The sequence below is a fragment of the Ranitomeya variabilis genome, chromosome 7, assembly GCF_051348905.1.
Source record: "Ranitomeya variabilis isolate aRanVar5 chromosome 7, aRanVar5.hap1, whole genome shotgun sequence".
NCBI classification, from domain to species: domain Eukaryota; kingdom Metazoa; phylum Chordata; class Amphibia; order Anura; family Dendrobatidae; genus Ranitomeya; species Ranitomeya variabilis.
Window position 1 is genome coordinate 51143686 of NC_135238.1, and position 26098 is coordinate 51169783.

A 26098-nucleotide genomic window follows, 5' to 3' on the forward strand; every position below is an offset into this window, starting at 1 on the left:
AAATGCCCATTGTACTTAAAAATCGTTGTTCTCAGCAGCACATTGTCCTATGTAAATAGGACATGTGCTGCCGAGAACAATTACTACATTTGTGCACAGAATGATCTGTCCATCAGAAGTGTGGTTGGCCTACTTAAACACGCTATTAAAGGGAATACTTCAGCCGGTTTTTGCTGTGTAATCAGGAGATAGTGGCTAAAACACAGAATTCAGGGATGTCGCTTGTCAAGAGCGAGCCGTTTACTAACTGAAGGATCACTTAAGGTACCTTCACACGAAACGACTTTGTAACGATATCGCTAGCGATCCGTGACGTTGCAGCGTCCTGGCTAGCGATATCGTTTAGTTTGACACGCAGCAGCGATCTGGATCCTGCTGTGATGTCGCTGGTCGCTGAATAAAGTTCAGAACTTTATTTGGTCGTCCGATCGCCGTGTATCGTTGTGTTTGACAGCAAAAGCAACGATACCAGCGATATTTTACACTGGTAACCAGGGTAAACATCGGGTTACTAAGCGCAGGGCCGCGCTTAGTAACCCGATGTTTACCCTGGTTACCAGTGTAAAATGTAAAAAAAAAAAAAACAGTACATACTTACATTCGCATCCCCCGCCGTCTGCTTCCCACACTGACTGAGCGCCGCAAAGTGAAAGTGAAAGTACAGCACAGCGGTGACGTCACCGCTGTGCCCTGCTACTGCCGGCGCTCAGTCAGTCAGTCAGTGCAGGAAGCGGACGCCGGGGGACGCGCATGTAAGTATGTACTGTTTGTTTTTTTTTACATTTTACGCTGGTAACCAGGGTAAACATCGGGTTACTAAGCGTGGCCCTGCGCTTAGTAACCCGATGTTTACCCTGGTTACCCGGGGACCTCGGCATCGTTGGTCGCTGGAGAGCGGTCTGTGTGACAGCTCTCCAGCGATCAAACAGCGACGCTGCAGCGATCGGCATCGTTGTCGCTATCGCTGCAGCGTCGTTTCGTGTGAAGGTACCTTTAGAGATTCACATTGTTGGACTGATCTGGCAATGCCCCCTCTGTGATAAGCAGCTCATAGTCTATGGACATGGTATATACAAAGCCTGGTGTGGGCGGGCTTAGCTGTGGTGTGGGTGGGGTTATCTTCCTCAGCTCTGCTTCATTCTAAAGCTAAAAGCTCTGAATGTGTCAGAACTGCTGCACCCAGTAAACTAAGTGATACAAAGTTGGATTCAGCTTCTCTTTGCCTGCATCATGCTGCTCTCAGATGAGGTAGCAAAAACCTGTTGACATTCTCTTTAAATGATCGTTGATCAGTAAACATGCAGCCGACCGATGGGTCAGGCTGTCTAATGTAAACACACTCTTAGGCTGCATACAAGTTGCAATCAGTCACAAACAAGTGTAATTGCCGCCATATTTACAAGGACCAAGGATGGGAATCAAACATTCCTTTAGCCCATTGTCAGTGCATGTAACTGAGCCTAGCTGGGTATGTGATCTTGAAGGCGTTACACCATTTATCTGCAGAGTTTGACTAGTAAAAGCTCCTCAGGATTTCTACGTGTAGCTCCCTGACTTATCAATAACTAGTGGCCATGACTCACTTGATAGACTTTATCCATTCTTCTTTCTCCTCGGGTGTAGGTGCAGATATTCTGTACACAACATGGTTTCCCTCCACCACTCTTCCATCTGCTTCTGTCTTACAAGCTTTGATAACTTGTCCTTTGTGGCTTGGATTGAATAGCTCAAAACAGTTCTGGAATATTAAAAAAAAATTATTAATAAATAGATTAGAGATACATTATCGGTGGTGTCTGCCAGGTCACAAAGGCATCATATGCTTTACTGCAGCGTGGGGAAGTGTAGAAAAGGCATCATATGCTTTACTGCAGCGTGGGGAAGTGTAGAAAAGGCATCATATGCTTTACTGCTGCGCGGAAAAGTGTAAAAAAGGCATCATGTGCTTTACTGCAGCGTGGGGAAGTGTAGAAAAGGCAACATATGCTTTACTGCAGCGTGGGGAAGTGTAGAAAAGGCATCATATGCTTTACTGCACCGTGGGGGAAGTGTAGAAAAGGCATCATATGCTTTACTGCTGCGCGGAGAAGTGTAAAAAAGGCATCATGTGCTTTACTGCAGCGTGGGGAAGTGTAGAAAAGGCATCATGCGCTTTACTGCTGCGCGGGGAAGTGTAAAAAAGGCATCATGTGCTTTACTGCAGCGTGGGGAAGTGTAGAAAAGGCATCATATGCTTTACTGCAGCGTGGGGAAGTGTAGAAAAGGCATCATATGCTTTACTGCAGCGTGGGGAAGTGTAGAAAAGGCATCATATGATTTACTGAAGCGTGGGGAAGTGTAGAAAAGGCATCATATGCTTTACTGCTGCGTGGGGAAGTGTAGAAAAGGCATCATATGCTTTACTGCAGCGTGGGGAAGTGTAGAAAAGGCATCATATGATTTACTGCAGCGTGGGGAAGTGTAGAAAAGGCATCATATGCTTTACTGCTGCGTGGGGAAGTGTAGAAAAGGCATCATATGCTTTACTGCAGCGTGGGGAAGTGTAGAAAAGGCATCATATGATTTACTGCAGCGTGGGGAAGTGTAGAAAAGGCATCATATGCTTTACTGCTGCGTGGGGAAGTGTAGAAAAGGCATCATATGATTTACTGCAGCGTGGGGAAGTGTAGAAAAGGCATCATGCGCTTTACTGCTGCGCAGGGAAGTGTAAAAAAGGCATCATGTGCTTTACTGCAGCGTGGGGAAGTGTAGAAAAGGCATCATATGCTTTACTGCAGCGTGGGGGAAGTGTAGAAAAGGCATCATGCGCTTTACTGCTGCGCGGAGAAGTGTAAAAAAGGCATCATGTGCTTTACTGCAGCGTGGGGAAGTGTAGAAAAGGCATCATATGCTTTACTGCAGCGTGGGGAAGTGTAGAAAAGGCATCATATGATTTACTGCAGCGTGGGGAAGTGTAGAAAAGGCATCATATGCTTTACTGCTGCGTGGGGAAGTGTAGAAAAGGCATCATATGATTTACTGCAGCGTGGGGAAGTGTAAAAAAGGCATCATGTGCTTTACTGCAGCGTGGGGAAGTGTAGAAAAGGCATCATATGCTTTACTGCAGCGTGGGGGAAGTGTAGAAAAGGCATCATGCGCTTTACTGCTGCGCGGAGAAGTGTAAAAAAGGCATCATGTGCTTTACTGCAGCGTGGGGAAGTGTAGAAAAGGCATCATGCGCTTTACTGCTGCGCGGGGAAGTGTAAAAAAGGCATCATGTGCTTTACTGCAGCGTGAGGAAGTGTAGAAAAGGCATCATATGCTTTAGTGCACCGTGGGGGAAGTGTAGAAAAGGCATCATATGCTTTACTGCTGCGCGGAGAAGTGTAAAAAAGGCATCATGTGCTTTACTGCAGCGTGGGGAAGTGTAGAAAAGGCATCATGCGCTTTACTGCTGCGCGGGGAAGTGTAAAAAAGGCATCATGTGCTTTACTGCAGCGTGGGGAAGTGTAGAAAAGGCATCATATGCTTTACTGCAGCGTGGGGGAAGTGTAGAAAAGGCATCATATGCTTTACTGCTGCGCGGAGAAGTGTAAAAACGGCATCATGTGCTTTACTGCAGCGTGGGGAAGTGTAGAAAAGGCATCATGTGCTTTACTGCTGCGCGGAGAAGTGTAAAAAAGGCATCATGTGCTTTACTGCAGCGTGGGGAAGTGTAGAAAAGGCATCATATGCTTTACTGCAGCGTGGGGAAGTGTAGAAAAGGCATCATATGCTTTACTGCTGCGTGGGGAAGTGTAGAAAAGGCATCATATGATTTACTGCAGCGTGGGGAAGTGTAAAAAAGGCATCATGTGCTTTACTGCAGCGTGGGGAAGTGTAGAAAAGGCATCATATGCTTTACTGCAGCGTGGGGGAAGTGTAGAAAAGGCATCATGCGCTTTACTGCTGCGCGGAGAAGTGTAAAAAAGGCATCATGTGCTTTACTGCAGCGTGGGGAAGTGTAGAAAAGGCATCATATGCTTTACTGCAGCGTGGGGAAGTGTAGAAAAGGCATCATATGATTTACTGCAGCGTGGGGAAGTGTAATAAAGGCATCATGTGCTTTACTGCAGCGTGGGGAAGTGTAGAAAAGGCATCATATGCTTTACTGCAGCGTGGGGGAAGTGTAGAAAAGGCATCATATGCTTTACTGCTGCGCGGAGAAGTGTAAAAAAGGCATCATGTGCTTTACTGCAGCGTGGGGAAGTGTAGAAAAGGCATCATGTGCTTTACTGCTGCGCGGAGAAGTGTAAAAAAGGCATCATGTGCTTTACTGCAGCGTGGGGAAGTGTAGAAAAGGCATCATATGCTTTACTGCAGCGTGGGGAAGTGTAGAAAAGGCATCATATGATTTACTGCAGCGTGGGGAAGTGTAGAAAAGGCATCATATGCTTTACTGCAGCGTGGGGAAGTGTAGAAAAGGCATCATATGATTTACTGCAGCGTGGGGAAGTGTAGAAAAGGCATCATATGCTTTACTGCAGCGTGGGGAAGTGTAGAAAAGGCATCATATGATTTACTGCAGCGTGGGGAAGTGTAGAAAAGGCATCATGCGCTTTACTGCTGCGCGGGGAAGTGTAGAAAAGGTATCATGTGCTTTACTACCAAACGACCCCTTACTATCCTCGAGAATATACAATGTCCACATATTTAGTAACCCCATTATCCATCTAGTCATGTTGGCTGCAGTCACGGGTCACCAGAAGAGCTGTAAGCAGGTTTTAAGATGTTAATCTGTTACAGAAATGTGGATACAGTTTCCCTTGTTGGGTTATAGGTTAAACTCGATGGACTTGTGTCTTCTTTCAACCTTAAAAACTATGAAACTTTGTGCCAGAAAGTTATGGCTCCAAAATACCACAAAGAAATACGTCTGCAGTAAGCTAGAGAAATGGAACCGCAAATTTGGTTGCGATACTAAATACTCGTATTCCCCATGTGCCCGTTCCTCTGTTATTCCTCCCGGAAGTGTATGTCTATACCGGCCATTACCACTCCCCTTCTCAATGGCACAGGACTCTACACATTACGTCCAAACTTAAACTGTGCACGGAAACATCCTATTGACCCCAGTCTTGAAATAAAGGGGTGCCATGAAAAAGAAAAAAAGCTTAAAATATCTTTAAAAAAAAAAAAAAATCCTCCTGATGCTCTGATTTAATCTCACACCACGAAGTGATACTGATAATGAAATTAGACTGAGAGCCCCAATGGGCACAGTGATGTTAGTGACTGTGCCGCGCTGTGGAATATGATGGCGCTATGCAAATGCATAAATAATACTCACTGGTTTGCGAGGATCTTCAACTTCTCTGATACTCAAATTTTCCAAAGGAATTATACCTCTCGGTTCTTTGTCCTGTAAAAACATACAGTGTAAGAATGAACAAGTAAAAGTTAAATTCTATTGGCAGAGAAAAAAAAATAAACAGAATAAATATGTATAAAGGAGGTATATATACAGTATATTTGCAATGACCTCTAAATTGTGTGAAGATGCAAATCTTGTATTCTCCACCAGGGGGAGGTACAATGCAAGATATAAAGAACCAACCAAAATGTAAAAGAAATAAGAGCGCGGCGTCGCAGAAATAAGAGCGCGGCGTCGCTGAAATAAGAGCGCGGCGTCGCTGAAATAAGAGCGCGTTGTGTCAATTGAACATGATCAGGATTGGAGGTGAACAAGTACGTTTAGAAAGTAGCATAGCCGGTCATCAGATACTTTTCAGTACGTTGTTTTTTGTTTTTTTTATGGAGAGCTACTCTGAAGGAGTGTCTTGTGCTCTAGCGGATCCTAGGAGTTCTTGTTTTAAAAAAGATGGCCTTCCATCTAACTATCCACCATGTAGTACCACCACTCTCCAGCAGTGGTCACTGCAGGAGAAATACATGGCTACTTGATTGCTCTGGTGGCCGCGTTTTGAAAGGGGGTGTTTCGTGCAGGCATCTAATATATCAGATCAGTAGGGGTCTGACCCCATGTGTACCCACCGATCAGCAGTTATTAGGTTTGTCTGTAGCCAGATGTAAGCAGTGTACAAAGCTGGAAGAGCTCCATTCAACATATAGTGGCTGCTCATGAGAACTGCAGCTCAGCTCCTATTTAAAGGGGCTGTCCAGGCTGAAATGACAAATCTGCAGTCACTTTATGTGGCTGCAAAGTGCAGATTTGTGACACTGTGCGATGCATACACAGCCATATTCCGCACGCGGGTGGGGTGACCACTTGGTCACATGTGTGCAATTTGCATAGTGACAATTAAACTCATCTGGGTTCTCTTAATTCTAATTATTCTATGCATTCTATGCAGAGAATCCCAGTAAGACTAGTCAGTACATGACAGCAAGTTTAGATATCACACACATGATGACCTTCCACAGGGGAAACATGACAGTGTGCATCACAGTGTCACAATTCAGAAGTCACACAAAGACTGCAGATTTTCCCTTTCAGTGAATAAGAGCTGAGCTGCAGTATCTGCCAGTGGCCGCTATACGTTGAACAGCGCTGTGCTCCAACATCTGGCACAGAAGGAGCTAATAAAAGTGGATTGGTGGGATCCTCATCAATCTGATAATGATCACCTATGCTAAGGATAGAATACTAATATTATACACCTGTAAATAACCTTTAAAAGGGTTGTAGGGTTGTCCACTACTTTTATATTGATGGCATATCCTTAAGATAGGTCATCAATATCAGATCGTGGGGGTGCAACACCCGGCTCCCCTGAAAATCATCAGTTCCCTTGCCGGCTGCAATCAGTTGTGGAGTGGAACCAGCACAGCTCTGTCATCTGCATAGTGGCCGCAGTGGTGTACGGCAGATGAACGCCTACTCGTTCCAATAGGGCCACCGATGTGCAGTATCCGGCCACCATAGCGCTAACAGAGCTGTGCTGTTCCGAAACCAATCACATCCGGCTGCCACCAGTACTGGGAACAGTAGATTAGCAGGGATGTCCACCGATCTGATATCCATGACCTACCCTAAGAATAGGTCATCAACACAAAAGTAGTGGACAACACCTTTACATAATATTGTACAAATGCTGCTTAAGTTGTAGGTTTGGAAACTAGACCGAGTATGTAAGTCCTCAATGTGGATGACCATATTTCGGATATACACAATCATTGTGTAATCCATTCCCTTGTTGGTGAAGTGCCACCTTCATTCATAGAGATACCTATAGATGTGTTAGTGTCTATATCTGGATATGTGCCAAGGAGAACACTTCGGTGAGATTTGGTTCCTGGGATGAACCACTAAGTGTGCCAACCAGTTATAATACAGCCTTCCAGCTCTCGATAATTCTCAAAGTTTAGTGAAGACACCAGATCTACTCACCGTTGTGTATTCAAAGTAATACAGGCAATTATCAGTCAAGATGAACCATCTGCGTTTCCACGTCTTCACTCTTCCTCCTGGAGGACACAAAGATCACGCCATGAAGAAGCGAGTCTACAAATGGCCGCGCTGCACAAGAACCTCCAGATCTAACCTCTTCACTTCTAGGACACGTGGAGGAGATCTGGCCCCCGTTCTTTAGTTATAGAGTTGTCCTTTATGTAAGAACACCTGCTTTCACTTATCCAGCACATTGTCATTAGTTACTGGAGTCTCGCTCCAAACTGAGAGCGGAAATATAAATTTTTAAAAATGACATATCGGGGGGGAAATATGGGTCTTCAGAAATTTCCCAAAGGGTTCTCGATTATTTCATATATACGATATAGAATTCTTTTTCAGAGAGAATCCCTGACTACATTACAGGGCACATCGAGACTGAAGTCTTCCACTGTGCGTGACCAAATGTTAAGACGAGCTCTGGACGGACTCCAGGAGCGATCCCCGAGGAGAAAAATCCGAGCAAAGTTTGTGTGCTGGAATGAAGTCATCCAATATCTCAATTAGCTGGGGCATACTTATTGCAGAAAGCCTCCAACGACAAAAATAGCTTCCACCTGTTTTACATTTCATATTTATGGACGAGGAGGAGATCGGACTTAACCATTTCTACCGTTGAGAACCGACCGGCTATAGGCATGCTGCCGTCCATCCTACCATAATAACTTTCAATACTTTGCAAGAAAGAAAAATAAAAAACAAGTTTAAGAGAAGAGAACATTTCAGAATTACAGAGAAAGCGGATGCAAGTCTGGAACAAACAGACGATGTCTGGACACGACAGTGAAGATGACAGCAAATTAAGCAGCCAATGGAGACCAAGAGCGTGACTTGTAAGCATGGGGGTTCAAAAGCTGTGCAAACTCATGCTTCTCTGCCCACTGCTCCATCGCCGAGTCATCTAAGGAACCTAGGGGGTCTTCAGGCCTTTTTGGATGATCATTACAAGCGCTTTTTACAAGGCTTACAGTGTGAACCTAGGGGGTCTTCAGGCCTTGTTGGATGATCATTACAAGCGCTTTTTACAAGGCTTACAGTGCGAACCTAGGGGTCTTCAGCCCTTGTTGGATGATCATTACAAGCGCTTTTTACAAGGCTTACAGTGTGAACCTAGGGGTCTTCAGCCCTTGTTGGATGATCATTACGAGAGCTTTTTACAAGGCTTACAGTGTGAACCTAGGGGTCTTCAGCCCTTGTTGGATGATCATTACGAGAGCTTTTTACAAGGCTTACAGTGTGAACCTAGGGGTCTTCAGCCCTTGTTGGATGATCATTACGAGCGCTTTTTACAAGGCTTACAGTGTAGGAGAGCAATGATGGATTCATCGCTGGGGAGCGTCATGTTGATTCTCCAATTTACAGCATTAAGCCCTATGGTAAATTGGATTCCAGTTTGGGAGACTGCGCTCCGTTTTCAGCTTTATCTCTTTTTGGCTGACAGGTCGGAGACTTATGGTACTTATGAATCCATTATCCATGCCCTAAAGTCATTACAGAATAATCTTATTACAGATCTTGTAGTTGGAGGACATCTTAGAAGAGAAAATGATATTATAGACCTAGGAGTCGCCATGTACAGCCCTTCTGCAAGGCATCATTGCACTGCCCAAATGCTGCAAACCAAGCGGGAAACCCTACATCTCATACAGAATTCCCACATACTGCCCATGGATGGATTACTATCAATCATGGCTTCTAAGGAGGAGCATAAAACATTGTAAAAAAGATGCGAATCCTTAAAGGGAACCGCTATTTATCCTGCAGGTATTGAGTTAATGCACAGGTAAATAGCGTTACAATTAGTGAGGAGCGCAATTGCTCATTACTTGAGTTGTCCTAGGGTGCTCGGGTATGCGCCAAGTATCGCGGGTGTTCGAGTGACATGTGAAGATATCCACAAAACATGCAGGGATTGCCCATGTATGTTAGGCAATCTTACGCGATACTCTGTGCATACTCGAGCACCCTAGGCAAACTCGAGTAACAAGCCCTTGCGCTCATCTATAGTTACAATGCTTCCTGGCTGCTGCACTGAACGTGAACTTATTTCCTCCGGCTTTCAGTCATGGGGGTGTTCACAGGGTAGCTACAGTATGAGGTGAGCAGCGCCCTGGCATGGTGATCGACAGCTAGCTCTGCACAGATACACTGCACGTTGTCAAAGTGTCGGGGTGTGCTTATAGCCGCAATCCATAGTGTTCATCCATAGACTGAAATGGCTTCATGCATGCCCCACGACTGAAAGCCGGCGGCTCCTGGGAAGAAATAAGTTCATTTTCTCTCAGCAGCTGCACTTAAAAGTAAGGCAGGTGGGCATCATTGTAACGCCATGTACCTGCAGATTAAACCCTATATCTGTAGAGGGGGTTTCTGGTTTTGAAAAATCACTGTCAATCAGCAGCAACCTATGCTTTGCTTACCCTCCCCAGGTCTCTACTTTTGCTCCTGGTGTCTGCAGCCAGTAACCGAGCTCAGCGGCTCTGCCCACGTTGAAGGCACGAGCCGCTGAGCTCAGTGATCGACTACTGTGCCCGTCTTTACTACAATAAGATTTCTGCACTTACATCAATCCTTTACTATAATGTTTTCTTACATCCAATACAAGTAATGTTTAACCATTTATCTGCAGTTCCAGAATAGATGGCAAAGAGAACCTGTCACAAGGTTAATATTGTTCATCTGCCAAGCAAAAACGTGGATTCTTAGTATGGATGACTTGGGCTTCTTGCTGTAGTTTTATCTGCTGCAGCTCTACTACTACTATGTAGTCATCCATAGCCATAAACTATCCATGCATAGATTGGGCGCGATCAGTCTGTGCACAGCATAAGCGGAAGACTTAATAATGGCACTGGTGGGGTTAAACAGAGCTCATCTCAGAGACAAAGCCATGATCTTATCAAAACTACAGCAAGCAACCCAGTGCGGTTATCAAGATATCTGTTCCCTTCTTATGCTCTCCTGAGATTGAGAAGAATAAAGCTGGCAATAGATTCCCTTTAAATATTCTTATGTACCAAACCCCGATGTATGATGATGGTGGTAACAGACGGTATATTATAGATGCAGCTAGATATTCATCGCTCCCACCTGTTGCAGGACGATACATCAAGCCTATTAGCAAGAGCAACCCCAGCAAACCCAAGTGTCCGGCTCATCAGAAAAGAGAACATCTAATCTGTTTGCTTCCTGAGGGACGTGTATCGTATTGATTTCCAATAATGTGCTGCTCCACAGGGCGTAGAGTATTTATGAGAAAGCAAAAATGTTGCTTTTCACACACTATTAAAAGCCGAATAATAAAAAAAAAAAAAAAAAAATACAATTAAATTCCTTTTCCAAATGGTAAAATTACTTAAAAACAATGAAGGCGTTATATATAATTTTAAGCTAACTATAAGACTTTAAAAGGCACAAATCTGTTGCCATTCTTTAGGAAATCAGCAGCAGAAATATAGCAGCCTGAGTACATATATATGCTAATTTTCCATAAGATTGCCTATTGGAGTGGTCAGAAACCTATAAGAGGTCTATAGGGGAAAGAAATAAAATACATCGTTGGATTTGGTCTGTTGAAACCATCTTCAAAACCTCTTAACTAGAAGTCGCCCTTTGTAAATATCACTGCCAAAAAAATTCCCCCCTAAAAAATCAATGCAGTTACCGGTAAATACTATTTGTTTGCCCTTCAGCACACTCACTGCCCAAGCATGTCTTCGCAAAAGGGGGAGAAGAATGAGTAGCTGTCAGATGCCTTTGACAGCGAGATTTCTCCTGGGGTAATAAAAGATTGGACATGACGAAATCCAACATGCCCAATCCTTCCTTCCCTGAACATATAGCTACAAGTACATGCCTTTTATGCTAACCTGCATATTTTCGCATAGGAGAATCAGGAAATCTCCACAATATAATAACATTTTGGTTGAGAAGATCATCTTATAGGGTTACTCTCAAGTTGTCTCTTGAGCAGCTCAAAACTCTGCAGCCTCCTTACTTTCTGGTTTCTAGCGGGGCAGGCACTTGTGTGGAGTAGCAGAGCTGTGGCATTAGCAGAACTATAATGCTCAGCACTAGTTCTGCTGTAACACATTCAGCTGTCAGTGGTTTGTTTTGAGTCTACACTGGTATCACTATATTTACAAGACATTTGAATATGTACATGGCTAGGGAAAGTGCGAGCAGTAATTAAAGCTGGTGGGAGCTGGTGATTTTGCTGAATTTCTAACAGCAGCTTTTCAGGAACTGAGAAGGGGGGAGGTGATCAGCTTACTGCTGAATATAAATCAATGGGCTAGAGAGAGGTGACTGGGACATTAGGATATACCGTAACTTATATCCTGGAATGTAGCTACTGAGCATGCTCAGCAAGGCTCTGGTGAGCAAGTTCTATGGAACCTAGCTGTACACTATGTAAGATAAAAGCTCTTGTACCAAGAGAATGACAGCAAATAGAAAAAGCAAGTCATTTGCTATTTAACTATTAATGTCAGAAAACCCCTTTACGCTTTCTCTAAAAACTCCACAAGTCTATATATCGGGGGGAGCCAGTTTGTCCCTTCTATTATATTCTTAAGACAGCGACAACACATTTGTCCTGTAGATTATAGACGTCCAGACATGTGGCAAGAGTGTAATGATTTCCACAGAGAAATCAGAAGTAGATTTCTAAGACATAGCAGGACAAGGAATTAAAAAGAGGTAATGAGAAAAGCAGAAAGCCAGTCTTGTGAGCCTCATGTGCTTTTTCTGATTTGGGCATTTGTGTTTTCACTCCAAATGAAATCTTTACCCAGAAGTACTGAAGCAGATGTAGAGAGCAAAAGCAGCTCTGTTCCCCAATCCGCCAGACATAAGTCTAGTTAGTGAGAAGTTAAAGGTTTTTAATTTTAGGGCAAAGTCTTCCACTTCCCCAACTCTACCCCACAAGTCTCCCAGCTCAGAAATAAATAATAATAAAAAAAAAAGGTACAGGAAGCATGGACTTTTTCTGCGCAGACGCCTATGATGTCCACTGTAGACTGGAAACCGGCAAAATGCTGCACCATTTTGTAATTTTAACCGAAGGAGATGGAAACAAATATTAATTTTGGTGCTTTTTTGCCTACAATTTTTGTCCAAAAAGACTTCGCACAGCTGAGCTGAGCAGCTCTGTAATAAAGCACTTCCGGTAGTCGCTAGCATTGGAACAGCTGATCAACGGGAGTCCCGGGTGTCGCACCTCCAAAAGGTATTACTGACCTATCCTAAGGGCAGTCAGACGGTCGTATAAATCCGACAGGAACACAATGCACAGACTGGCAGGCGGTTCTCCCGACCCGAGTGCGACAGCTTCATGTATTTCTATGCAGTTGTCACGCTTTGGTCGGGAGAGCCACCGGCCAGTCCGTGCACCGAATTCTGATCTTGGTCCAATTTATAGAGCTGTCTGACTGCGCCCCAAGGATAGAATGTCAATATACAAGTCCTGGATAACTGCTTTAAGTTCACCTATTTCTTGCCAAAATTAGGACGGTCTACAAAAAAACAAAAAAAAACAAAATGCTATTTACCTGCAGTCATAGTGGTAAACGCATATAGAAGTCTAACTAGAAGTGTGGCTGCAGGGAGAAAATGAAGTTATATTCTCCCTGCAGCCACTTGTTTCCAGTCTTTGGGGTAACACTGGGGCTGTGAACATTCACTCCTCACTACTGTTACAGCTCCTTGCACCACCCAGATGGCAGGAAGCAAACTGGACAATGCACCTATGGACAGTTGTGGCACAGTTTCTGGAAGAAAGCAGCCAGGTTTTTCTGATCCTGGAGAATGCCTCCAAGTCACATTTTCAAGAAGAACTCCTTTCAACACAACTACTGTATTACCAGACAATAAGGAGCAACTAATAAAAGGAAGAATAAGTAGCTTCCAGTAGAGACTCTTAACACCATGAATGGGATACAGAAAATCTCGAATGTGATTGATAGCATAGTCATCCACAATCTTCAATACAGTGGGGGAAAATGGTATATACAGTCCGAGTGTGTGCTAAAAGGACGATTTTGCAATATGTAGGGTCTGTAGAAGCATATCGATGACATTGTGGCGTGAACAGAGCCTCTCACTAGTTTTCTCCAAATCTCATTAATGCAGAAATTGGACTATGTTCACACCGGCTTACAATGACACTAGAAAACCATGACGGACGTTCTCCCCTATTATTACCATCAAATATCACAGAAACCACTAGAAAACGCAACACCACAAGTATTAATCGGGCCTCACATAGGATAGATAGAGACTGCTAGAGTATTTACAATCAAATCTGCAATAGGAAAGGTGATGTGGCCAGGAAGGCATCGGTTCTCTGGAGAAAAATGGTAGCCACTTAAGGCAAATTTTAGATGCAAGGACATTATTTCTATCACAAGATAGTCCTTTCCCTACCGTTCTGCATAGTATGAAAGTCTTCATATATTACATCAAAACTCATATACTTGACATGCAGAAGTATCATGAATGACTATTGGAAAAAATAACAATTACTCAAATGCATGGATTTCTCCGCAGGAACAGTGTCCTAGAGGTCTCTACGGGGTCCATCTATCCTCCAGGTCAACCTTTGAGCAGACAGTAGAGCACAATTAGACTTCATTCCATCATGCAGATTATTGTTTTAATATAATTGGGTCTTTTTAATTAAATTTCATACAAACAAGCCAAGCCAGGCAGTGAAATGAATCACGGCTACAGAAGCCTATAATGAAATGGAGATGGATCACCTATCTCTGCTGAAGGCCATCAAGAAAACATCTCTGAATCATTGACTTAATGTTCCCTTCAGTCTTGGTTAAATTGAACTGTTAAAACAAAAAGGTTTTCCACTACATACATTTATCACACACAGTTGTGGCCAAAAGTATTGACACCCCTGCAAGTCTGTCAGATAATACTCAGTTTCTTCCTGAAAATGATTGCAAACACAAATTCTTTGTTATTATCTTCATTTAATTTGTCTTAAATGAAAAAACACAAAAGAGAATGAAGCAAAAAGCAAAACATTGATCATTTCACACAAAACTCCAAAAATGGGCCAGATAAAAGTATTGGCACCCTCAGCCTAATACTTGGTTGCACAACCTTTAGCCAAAATAACTGCGACCAACCGCTTCCGCTAACCATCAATGAGTTTCTTACAATGCTCTGCTGGAATTTTAGACCATTCTTCTTTGGCAAACTGCTCCAGGTCCCTGACATTTGAAGGGTGCCTTCTCCAAACTGCCATTTTTAGATCTCTCCACAGGTGTTCTATGGGATTCAGGTCTGGACTCATTGCTGGCCACCTTAGAAGTCTCCAGTGCTTTCTCTCAAACCATTTTCTAGTGCTTTTTGAACTGTGTTTTGGGTCATTGTCCTGCTGGAAGACCCATGACCTCTGAGGGAGACCCAGCTTTCTCACACTGTGCCCTACATTATGCTGCAAAATTTGTTGGTAGTCTTCAGACTTCATAATGCCATGCACACGGTCAAGCAGTCCAGTGCCAGAGGCAGCAAAGCAACCCCAAAACATCAGGGAACCTCCACCATGTTTGACTGTAGGGACCGTGTTCTTTTCTTTGAATGCCTCTTTTTTTCTCCTGTAAACTCTATGTTGATGCCTTTGCCCAAAAAGCTCTACTTTTGTCTCATTGACCAGAGAAGATTCTTCCAAAATGTTTTAGTCTTTTTCAGGTAAGTTTTGGCAAACTCCAACCTGGCTTTTTTATGTCTCGGGGTAAGAAGTGGGGTCTTCCTGGGTCTCCTACCATACAGTCCCTTTTCATTCAGACACCGATGGACAGTACGGGTTGACACTGTTGTACCCTCGGACTTCAGGGCAGCTTGAACTTGTTTGGCTGTTAGTCGAGGTTCTTTATCCAACATCCGCACAATCTTGCGTTGAAATCTCTTGTCAATTTTTCTTTTCCGTCCACATCTAGGGAGGTTAGCCACAGTGCCATGGGCTTTAAACTTCTTGATGACACTGCGCATGGTAGACACAGGAACATTCAGGTCTTTGGAGATGGACTTGTAGTCTTGAGATTGCTCATGCTTCCTCACAATTTGGTTTCTCAAGTCCTCAGACAGTTCTTTGGTCTTCTTTCTTTTCTCCATGCTCAATGTGGTGCACACAAGGACACAGGACAGAAGTTGAGTCAACTTTAATCCATGTCAACTGGCTGCAAGTGTGATTTAGTTATTGCCAACACCTGTTAGGTACCACAGGTAAGTTACAGGTGCTGTTAATTACACAAATTAGAGAAGCATCACATGATTTTTCGAACAGTGCCAATACTTTTGTCCACCCGCTTTTTTATGTTTGGTGTGGAATTATAGCCAATTTGGCTTTAGGACAATTATTTTTGTGTTTTTTTCATTTAAGTCAAATTAAATGAAGATAATAACAAATAATTTGTGTTTGCAATCATTTTCAGGAAGAAACTGAGTATTAGTTGACAGAATTGCAGGAGTGTCAATACTTTTGGCCACAACTGTATCCTGGGGACAAAAGTAGGATCACTGGGCGTCTGAGCCCTAAACGTTCACCTATCTTGAAATTGGCGGTCACGGACTACTAAATAAGCAGAAAAATGTCGGGGCTACAAGGGCCCAGTCAGCTCACCAACAGAAACAGGAGCACGTGAACTCGTCCTGACCCAGACGTAGATTTAGCTGAAGACGTGAAAAATGTGAAGATAGTTCCAGCTCCTTACGATTAAAAGTCCTTTATTGATCCATCAAATATAAAATGATCACTGCACAAATGAGAATGTGAACAAGCGACAAAACCTGCTAACAGCGACGCGTTTCAATCTGAACGATCTTCATCATGGCTGATGGCAATGATGAAGATCGGAAAGGACTTTTAATCGTAAGGAGCTGGAACTATGTTCACATTTTTCACGTCCTGAACTACTCCTGAATGGATTAAGTGGATACTGCCAAGCTATCAGTCCCATAGCAAGTGGATAGAGTGGTGGTCAAGCATGGGCACTACCAATCCATTCATATAGGGGACTTTATTATTCTCAAGATCACTGGAAGTCACAGTGATCAGACCCTTAGTGCAATCATACACTTACCGCCTAATTTGTAGATGAGCGAGGTGTTTAAAGAGAGTCTATAAGCACAAAATGACTGTTCATAGCAGGCACAGGTGATCTGTGTTCAACCTTGGTGTGGCCAAAGAGTTCAGTGAACCTTCCCACCCACATGTTTCCACCCATCTTGGCAGTAAGTCCTAAAAGTCAGTATCGACCCTTTATCAAGCCTTGCCACATGAGTTAGGCAAATCAGATCTGCTGCCGTGCGCTGGTGAGGGGCAAACACCCTGAAACATGTGTCTGAAGATGGAGTGTCTGATTTGTCTTCATATCATAAGTCATGTGCAAAGGCTCGTTAAGGGATTGATCTTGACCTTTAGGTTTGCTACATCCTATAGACGGTACTAGTCCTCTTCCTCTCCGAAGGGGCTATTGGCATATTTTAAAACCTCAGATGAGCATTGCATGGCCTATAAGTCTCCCTATGCCAACCTGGCACTCTCCACAAGGAGAAATGTTACCCCTTAGACTCATTACTGTCTAATGCAGAACTGGACAGGTCCTCCAGAGTGACAGATGCTCTTTGTAGACACTTTCCACCCAGTCCAAGAGATAAGGTTCCTGGATAGATGGCACCGTCTATTGACTTAGAATTCTCTAATAGGGTACATGAAAATTAAAAATGGGCTCGTTAATCCTGGGTATACCTTTTTCAGCCCTTTCTTTATGGAGATCAGTACAGGACTAAGATGCAGACTTCAGCAACGTCATCTTCTCATAGACAAATTATCATTTTTGGCTGGATTGATATTAATGGTTGAGCTTCATTTTGCTCCTTTGGTCTTGATGGACATTTGGAGAATCTATAGGGACCTATATTGATTTTCAGAAGTGTTAAGTGAAGCAGTGAGCTAGAAAGCAGCGGTGGCAATGTTAAATGTAACTCAATCCACCTGCTGATTTTCCTGTAGAAAGCACAACACAAGCTGCGCACCACATGATTTATTCATGAGCATTTGGAGGACCACTTCTGCTAATTTCACCCAATTCCTTTGGGAATTTAATGACCAGCAGGGTATGCATGGAAAGCAGCCACCGCAAGGGCAAACATCACTCAGTCTAATGTCGAACAGCTTGGCCCGATCTGCAGCACTACACTTGAAGGGAGACGGAAGATGGCTTCCCCCCAATCTTCTGTCCTTCCTCATGCCATAACTCATCCATTGCTGTCCTGATTTCTACCACTATTGTTCAAATTGGCAAATATTCTCTTTAAAATGCAACAAAAAAGATAATACAATGCCCAAGAAAATTGTACAACATTTGAGAATTTGGCACGCCAACAGTGAGTATACACACGGCGTTCTCCGAAAGTGACTCAAGGGTTACCTGTAATGGGCTAAGAATACCGACACACATTATAGTTTGATCATTACCCTACCGGTACGAATCAAAGACCTCTCCTGATGTCACATTTTGTGAATACCCTTCCCCCCCATAAAATACCAGATCTATACGATATATTCTTCGACCTCTACTTTGTGCGGTTCCTCATGGAAACATACGAATAAGACTGACAACTGAGCGTTACCATTCCCCCTCATCATTGGGGAGTGCCACTATACAGTCTGACACAGTTCTACAGAAATAATGCAATATCCTATATAACAAAAAAAAGGAAAATAGACCCCCATAATAATGCACTTTCTCCCACCGCCGTCTCGTCCCTACGTCAATTCTGAACCTGTCTAATGAGCGCAGACTTACTAGGGACGCGTCTCAAGGAGAAACCCCTAATTGTTCACTTATTCCTACATTTCCACCATCTAATTGTGATCATGGGTAGGTCTTGTATGTACTTTACTACTCGATTCCTTCCAATGCTCCAGACAACATTCATTTGTGTAAATGGGTTTGCCAATAAGAAAGGTATCACCACCGATCCATAGGACAGGCAATAAATGTCTGATCGGTTGGAGGTCCCATCCACTGGTCATGTGGAAGAACATCCTGCTGACAGAACAGAGTCCATCGCTACTTCGGAACCCCCATTTTCATTATTATTGAAGACATAAAATGTCTCTTGTTGAAAAAAAAAAAAAACATATAAATTCCCCAGTAGCCCAAGTAAAAATAAGAAAAGTTTTTACCCACCTCCCGTAGCGGTGCTGTCCAGCATTATCAGTACTGGGTCTCCCGGTACCCTTGTGGCATTGTTATGTTATGTGAGTGCTGCCGCCAAATTTCTTTTTTAAATCAATTTTTTTTTTTTTTTAAATTTATATAAAATTTATATTTCTGCAGACTAGGTTAAGTGATTGGGTTTTGTTAACTCGCATTGTGAAATTGAAATGTAAGCATTAAGGATTTATGCCGAAATGTATTTACCAGGTTCTTAATACACTGCAAATGGATCCCCCCTTCCCCAGCACAGCTGTATGTTCCCCTCCAGGGGGATCGTAGTCTGCGGCACTTTGACTTCCTGAGTGCTCCAGGCACTTTTGCGGTTATAGAGATCTGCAGGCCGGAGTCTCGAGAGCTCAGTCTCCCAAAATGTCTGCAGATCTCAAATGAAAGCCTTGCAAAATTAGTGACTGGTAAATGGCGATGCTGGTTAACTAATCAATATTAGGAAAAAAAAAAAATTTGGAAGCTTGGCAGAAGAATCGGAAAGATTTTTCCAACCAAAAACAAAACAAAAGTGCAAAATGGTGATTATGGTCGAAGAAAATAATTTAAAAAAAAGCACAATTCTGTGATTATTTTTAAAATTAGCAAAATTAAAAAAAATTAAAAAAAAATAAATAGTGGATGAATAACTAAAATTGTGCGGCTGGAAGCGTTTGTGTACGTACCTCCTAACGCAGAATAAGCAGAGACAGCCAGTCACAGAACAGAAAGGTGAAAGGTCATAGGCCATAAGGAAAACAAGAAGGCACATTTAAACCACTTATTAAAAATCATAGCCGAACCAAACCAATACAAACTCACAGATAATATGGAAAAAAAATTAAAAAAAAAGACACACAAAAATAATCACCGTTTGTAAATAAATGCATTCATATAGAAAATATAATTTTTTTGTGAAAAACCATACCTAATACATACAGCACAGTAAAGGGACTGTTCAGAGCAAGGTTGTCTGGCTTTGCGGAGAAAAGCTCAATTGCAACCCGTCATTACTTTACCGGGGATTAGCAAGATCACTAAGTTTGGTGTCTCGGGTCTGTGGTTTCTCTAATGGCTATGACTACTATAAGTAAAGGGAATCTGTCGTCAGGTTTTTGTTACCCCATCTGAGAACAGCATAATGTAGGGACAGAGACCCTGATTCCAGCGATGTACCACTTACTGGGTTTGTAGACTTTATAAAAACAAATTCATCTGCTGCAGATCTAGCAGTTCTCTGACTGCTGAGCTCAGTATAACCCCGCCCACTCCACTGATTGGCAGCTTGTACACTGTGCATAGGCAGAAAACTGCCAATCAGTGGTGAGGGCTGGGTTACACAGAGCTCAAGAATATTGAGGAATACATAGAAGCAGGTTTTACAGCAAATAGCTCAGTAAGTGAGACATCACTGGAAGCAGGGTCTCCATCTCTACGTTATGCTCTCAAATTAGGTGACAGATTCCCTACATTGTTTAGATAATGGCATGGTTGACCTGATCATGGTCGACCCGTAATATACAAGGTGAACTGGCCTTGCTGAACGTCACTTAGACTGGCTGATATCACAATGTTAGGAGGATTCAGATAGCTACTGTATACTACAGTGGTCATTCCAGCAAATAACCTGATGGCAAACCCATGGTTGGGCACATACCCCCCAAATCTAAGGCCTTCTATGACAAAACCATGCGATAAATCCAAGAATCATGTAGTAGCCATAACAGAGGTCAATGTAACCTCAAAGCTTGGAGCCCAATAACTCTGATCAAATTTCAATTGATAGTCATTTTTGGGATTCTGATAAGGTTTGATTAACAAGTAGACCACACAGTCATCTTTCTGCATTTTTGCCCACCTGATGCTTAAAGGAATGCTAAATGAGCAAACGAATAAAAGAAAAAAAAAACCACTTACCTTTCAGTAATTTGCAAGACTTTCTATAAACGCTTAAAGCAAAAAGTTTAATAGTTATTGAGTGAACAGTGGCCCATCCTCTACATGGCCCTCACCCTCTTCAGTTGGGGATCATCAGTAAAAACCTTCAGAGGTGGGGCACAGTTAAAGAAGGACACCCGTTATTTTGTTTTATCCCTGAACCTGTGTAAATGGTTGCGATTGGCGAGTATATGAACCCACTTCCATTACACAGTCTTCCCAGGCTTCCAGTGCCGCTCTGGTTCTCTTCTGGGTCACGTGACTTCTATTCCCAATCGCCACTGGGGTCTTTGTACGAGTCGCAAGTCGATTTAACGTTTACGGGGCGTCAGAACGAGGTTTACATTGTAAAAGAGACTTCCGGCTCACACAGAGCGCAAGGTGATCCGGCTGGTTGGAACCGCAGTCACGTGACTCAGAAGAGGACCAGAGCAGCGCTGGACACAGTGGAAGATCGCGATCGGTGAGTATATTACCGTACTTACACTACAGTACACTCCTTAACAGGAGTGCTTCTTTAAACCTCCTTTCCCAGGCTTCATCTTTGAAGGTGGTCACATAAAAACAAACAAAAAGTTTTGGTTGTAATCCTACTTTTTCAGCCTTTTGATACAGATTGGGCTGTTTGTATTTTTTGGAGGGTTCTAACAGATGGACAGAACAGACAGACACTACATCCGTTCAGTCTGTGTTTATTTTGGATGACCTTGGGATAAGGCTCCATAGGCGGCTAACCTAAAGTACATCCCTTCATAAGTTTAGGCATATTTTAACTCTTTTTCCCAAAACATGTCAAAGAGTGCATTGTGAGGAATTCCAACAGTCACTTCTCAATACCAGGTCAAAAAAAGAGAGAGAAACCACATCTGAGAATGTGTGGTTTTATATGATGCAGCTAGTCGAACTTCAAGGACATATTTGGTACACTTTTCAAAAATGTCCACGATAGAGATCACCTCTCCTTCAACCTCCCTGTGCAAATAGCTACTGAGAGAAACAGATCACTGACAACTCAAGACATCATGGCTGCATGAGGCCATGGAACAACAGAATATTGATTCTCATCTCATCCCATGGTCCTCTACGGCCAAAAATGATTGGTAAACATGGTCAAGTCCAGTATTGGAAAGAAGGAGGTTGATTGTTGAAAAACCACTAACCGAGCAATCGCCGGTGAGTGATCGTTACTAGTGATGAGCGAACATGCTGGGATAAGGTGTTATCTGAGCATGCTCGGGTGCTAACCGAGCGTCTTCGCAATGCTCGAAACATATGTCTGAGTCCATGCGGCTGCATGTCTCGCGGCTGTTTGTAAGGCAATCCCTGCATGTCTCGCGGCTGTTTGTAAGGCAATCCCTGCATGTCTCGCGGCTGTCGAACAGCCGCGGGACATGCAGGCACGGGGACTGAAACGTATGTTTTGAGCATGCCGAAGTCACTCGCCTAGTACCCGAGCATGCTCAGATAACACCTTATTCCCTGAACGTTCACTTATCAATAATCGTTATGCAATGCTCCTCTGGGAAATTAAATATGCATATTGTCTCTTCAGCGAGAAATAGGACTTGAACTCTAGCACCACCTATTGGGAGGTAGAAATTCTAAAATTAAGTATCAAGCCTGTAACAAGCCTCACCACATTACTTAAGATAGAAGTCAAACCAGAAACACAATTTTCAGACATGTTTCGGGGTGTTGACCCTCCTCAGCGCAAAGCACGAGATTTGATTTGGCTGTATCAGAGGCTTCTGACTGGGGTTTAAGGTTGACCGTTTTTCCTTGTGGAGAGTGAAATGCCAAGATAAGGAGACTTATAGGCCATGCGATGCTCCTTTTTTCGTATTGCTACTTCAAAGTTAAAGTCTTTTTCAATCTGAAGAGGCAATTTGCATATTTAATTTCCAAAAGGAGCATTGCATGGCCTATAAGTCTCCTTACCTTTGCATGTCAGGCATGTCACTTTACACAAGGAGAGACATTACCCTTTGACCCCAGTTAGAAGTCACTCAAACAGCTAATTGAGATCTCATATTGGGGCAACACCCCGAAACAAGTGTTTACAAATTGGGATTCTGGTTTGGTTTTTAAGTCGCAGTCAGACGGCGGTATAAATCGGAACGAGATTGTAATGCAGTGCATGGACTGGCGGGCGGCTCTCCTAACCGGAGCATGACCGCTTCATGTATTTCATATTCAGGTCGGGAGAGCCGCCGGCACGGAAGTCAGATTTTGGTCTGATTTATATGGTCGTCTGACTGCGCCCCTATGCCAAAGTTGTCAACTTTTCCTTCCCCGAAAGACGATCAAGGCTGATTATACACCAGGAAAGAGAATGTTAACATGTAAACTTTTAGCGTCCCTAGTGAGTGAAACTACGCAACCCAGTGATATGCTGGATGTAACCAAAGTATGGGGGAAAGCACAGAAATTATACAGAATCGCCTGAAGGTCTACGGAATGATAAAAATACCAACAAAGCTCTTCAGATTTAGGCCGTGAGATGCTAAGAAAATGTAATTATTAGGCATCCGATAGGCAGAGCTCCGCTTTGAAGATAGCTTCATTATAATAAGTTAACGTGCAAAATTGTAATGTAACCCCAGAGAATCTGTATACAGATTATAAAAAATATACTGTATAAATGGTAGTAGTCTATTTTCACATTTCCTTGGAATACTGAATCACTGTACAAACTCCGCCATTAACTTTAATGCCGATTGCGGAGTTTCAATGATTTGGGCTCTCACGATAATGTCCGTTAAGTCACTTGGGAACACAGTTCATCTTGGAAATTACTTATAAAAGGTCAGAAACAGAAGACTGTAAAAACAAAAAATTATCTGACGTGGAAATACAGCGAGTTCTGCGCCTCCAGCCCACTTTATGAGGATTATACACGCGTCATATTTACAGCTCCTGAGGAAGATAGCGAAACGCGCGTCTAGGCGAGGTGTCACATCACTGGGATACATATACCAGCATCAGGTCATTAAGTCATCGCTTTCATAATGTTGTAATTTTTTTTTATATAAGGTTTTCTATATCATTATCTAATTATATATAGCCATATGTGGCTTATTAAATTATGTGTTTACAAAAGATTGTTATGAGTAACAGCTAATAGTTTTGCACTGGTACATGGCATTATATCATTTGGCACAGATTTTTCGATTAATAGCTATGGTGAGAGAATTGATTTATTATAGTATACTACATATTGTATCATGATGCAGAAACGCCACACCTTATTTCTTATGTTCTACACTCCCACCCTTGGTGGCAATGCCCTCTAGTTAAAGGACCATATCTGTACCTAAAAGAACCCTAGTCCTGAATTTTCGCTGCACAAAAAAAAAAAAATGAATAAAAAAAAAAAATGCTATCCTTTCCTTTGTTTAAGAAAATAAATTGACAAGTAGCTGTTACTACTGTTTTTTTTTTGTTTTTTTTGGGGGGGGGTGTTCAATCCTTGCTGAGAGTGTCAGACCACTGTGTACTGACCACACCATTTTCTAACAGGAATAACAGAGGAACAGAATAAAGCAGAATTACAGCACAATCTTCCCCAGAAAAGTACAATTTTCAAAGCCCATTTAGACCATCAGCTGAAAAAACTTTCAACAGACAACTATCCACCTAAATCTCCCCCTCGCAGGATGTTCCTGTGACTTTACAGGCAGGAGAAGTAAACATTTTCTCAAGGAAAAAAGTGGATACAAGGCAAGCAACCAAACGGCTCCGGCAGAACTAAACGTGACTGCAAAACACCTAGCGGCCCACCTGCATCTGACCACGTCACCCAATCCTCAAGGATCGCTACCCATATGTACTGCTGGAAATTTAACAGACAGTACATAGAACAGTGTCTTCACCAAGGCACAATTCAATAAAAAAAAAAAAAGATGTTCATGTAATGACGACTTTATATACAAAATGCAAAAGCAAATGGGTCAATTGGTGAGAATGAGACCCTCCAACATATCCCTTCTGCCCAGTATAAGGCCGGTTTCACACGTCAGTGGCTCCGGTACGTGAGGTGACAGTTTCCTCACGTACCGGAGACACTGACACACGTAGACCCAATAAAATCAATGCATCTGTGCAGATGTCATTGATTTTTTGTGGACCGTGTCTCCGTGTGCCAAACACGGAGACATGTCAGTGTTCGTGGGAGCGCACGTATTACACGGACCCATTAAAGTCAATGGGTCCGTGTAAAACACGGACCGCACACGGACGGTCTCCGTGTGCAGTCCCTGTGGCGTGCAGGAGACAGCGCTACAGTAAGCGCTGTCCCCCCCACATGGTGCTGAAGCCGCCATTCATATCTTCTCTGCAGCAGCGTTTGCTGCATAGAAGATATGAATAATAGTGTTTAAAAGAAAGATCTATCTGTCCGCCGCCCTCCCACCCCCTGTGCGCCCCCCCGCTGTTCTGAAAATACTCACCCGCTTCCCTCGTTGGCTGTCGCTGCTTCCTGCTACTGTATGCGGTTACGTGGGGACGCCGATTAGGGTCATGAATATGTGGCTCCACCTCCCATAGGGGTGGAGCCGCCTATTCATGACTGTAAATGAGCGGCCCCACGTGACCGCATACAGTAGAAGGTGCGGCCAGGACAGGAAGCAGCGACAGCCAACTAGTGGAGCAGGTGAGTAATTTCAGAACAGTGGGGGGGCGCACAGGGGGTGGGAGGGTGGCGGACAGATAGATCTTTCTTTTAAACACTATTATTCATATCTTCTATGCAGCAAACGCTGCTGCAGAGAAGATATGAATCGCGGATTCAGCACCAGATGCTGGTACGTGTGGTACCCAGCACGGTGCGTGTGGTACCCAGTGGGCACAGGGGCGGCACACGTGTGCCGCAAGTGTGCCACACTGATGTACACCAGAAACGTAGGGGCACACGGACACGGATAATTCCGGTACCGATTGTTTCCGGTACCGGAATTATCTGGACGTGTGAGACTGCCCTAATATGTAGCGTTGGAAATGTTTTCTAGAGCTGGTCTATAGCAAAAAAAAAAATAAAAAAAAATTGACCAAGATAACCACCATCGATATCCATCACGCCATAAACATTACACAAGTCAGGAGCTTCGCCGACATTTGGATTTTAAGGAAATTTGTCATATTTGATTCTTTGTAATCCAGGCAGATAAATATTGCAAACAAGTAAACAAGCAAGCCAAGCCAATCCTGGCATGCATGTTTACCGGGGGATCAAGAGAGATGGCTTTTGTTTGGGACGACATTGGAAGATAGCCCACCTCTTTATGGTTGGTCTAGAAGGTTCTTGTGGACATGGAAAGCGTTATTAAGATAATAAATGTATCAACTGCTTCTGGTCAAGAGGCAAGGCAAGTTATGACCAGATAGGCTCTGGAGAGAAGTGATCCACCACTCATTCTCTATACTGAAAAGGGTATATGTAGAACTCGGCTATTTAACTTTAACAATATGCACCAAGGCGTAAGCCTTGATGCCTCCACAAGAA

General features: G+C 43.2%; 1 protein-coding gene across 1 annotated transcript in view; it reads right to left on the reverse strand.

The window, feature by feature from the left end:
- LOC143785923 (cytohesin-3) overlaps positions 1-26098 on the reverse strand; it is a 118313-nt gene that overhangs the window by 4569 nt on the left and 87646 nt on the right. The window contains exons 10-12 of the mRNA XM_077275067.1: positions 7370-7446; positions 5309-5380; positions 1584-1738 (exon numbers count right to left, since the gene is read on the reverse strand). Coding sequence (XP_077131182.1) covers positions 1584-1738; positions 5309-5380; positions 7370-7446 — 304 coding nt within the window. The remainder of the gene's footprint in view (positions 1-1583; positions 1739-5308; positions 5381-7369; positions 7447-26098) is intronic.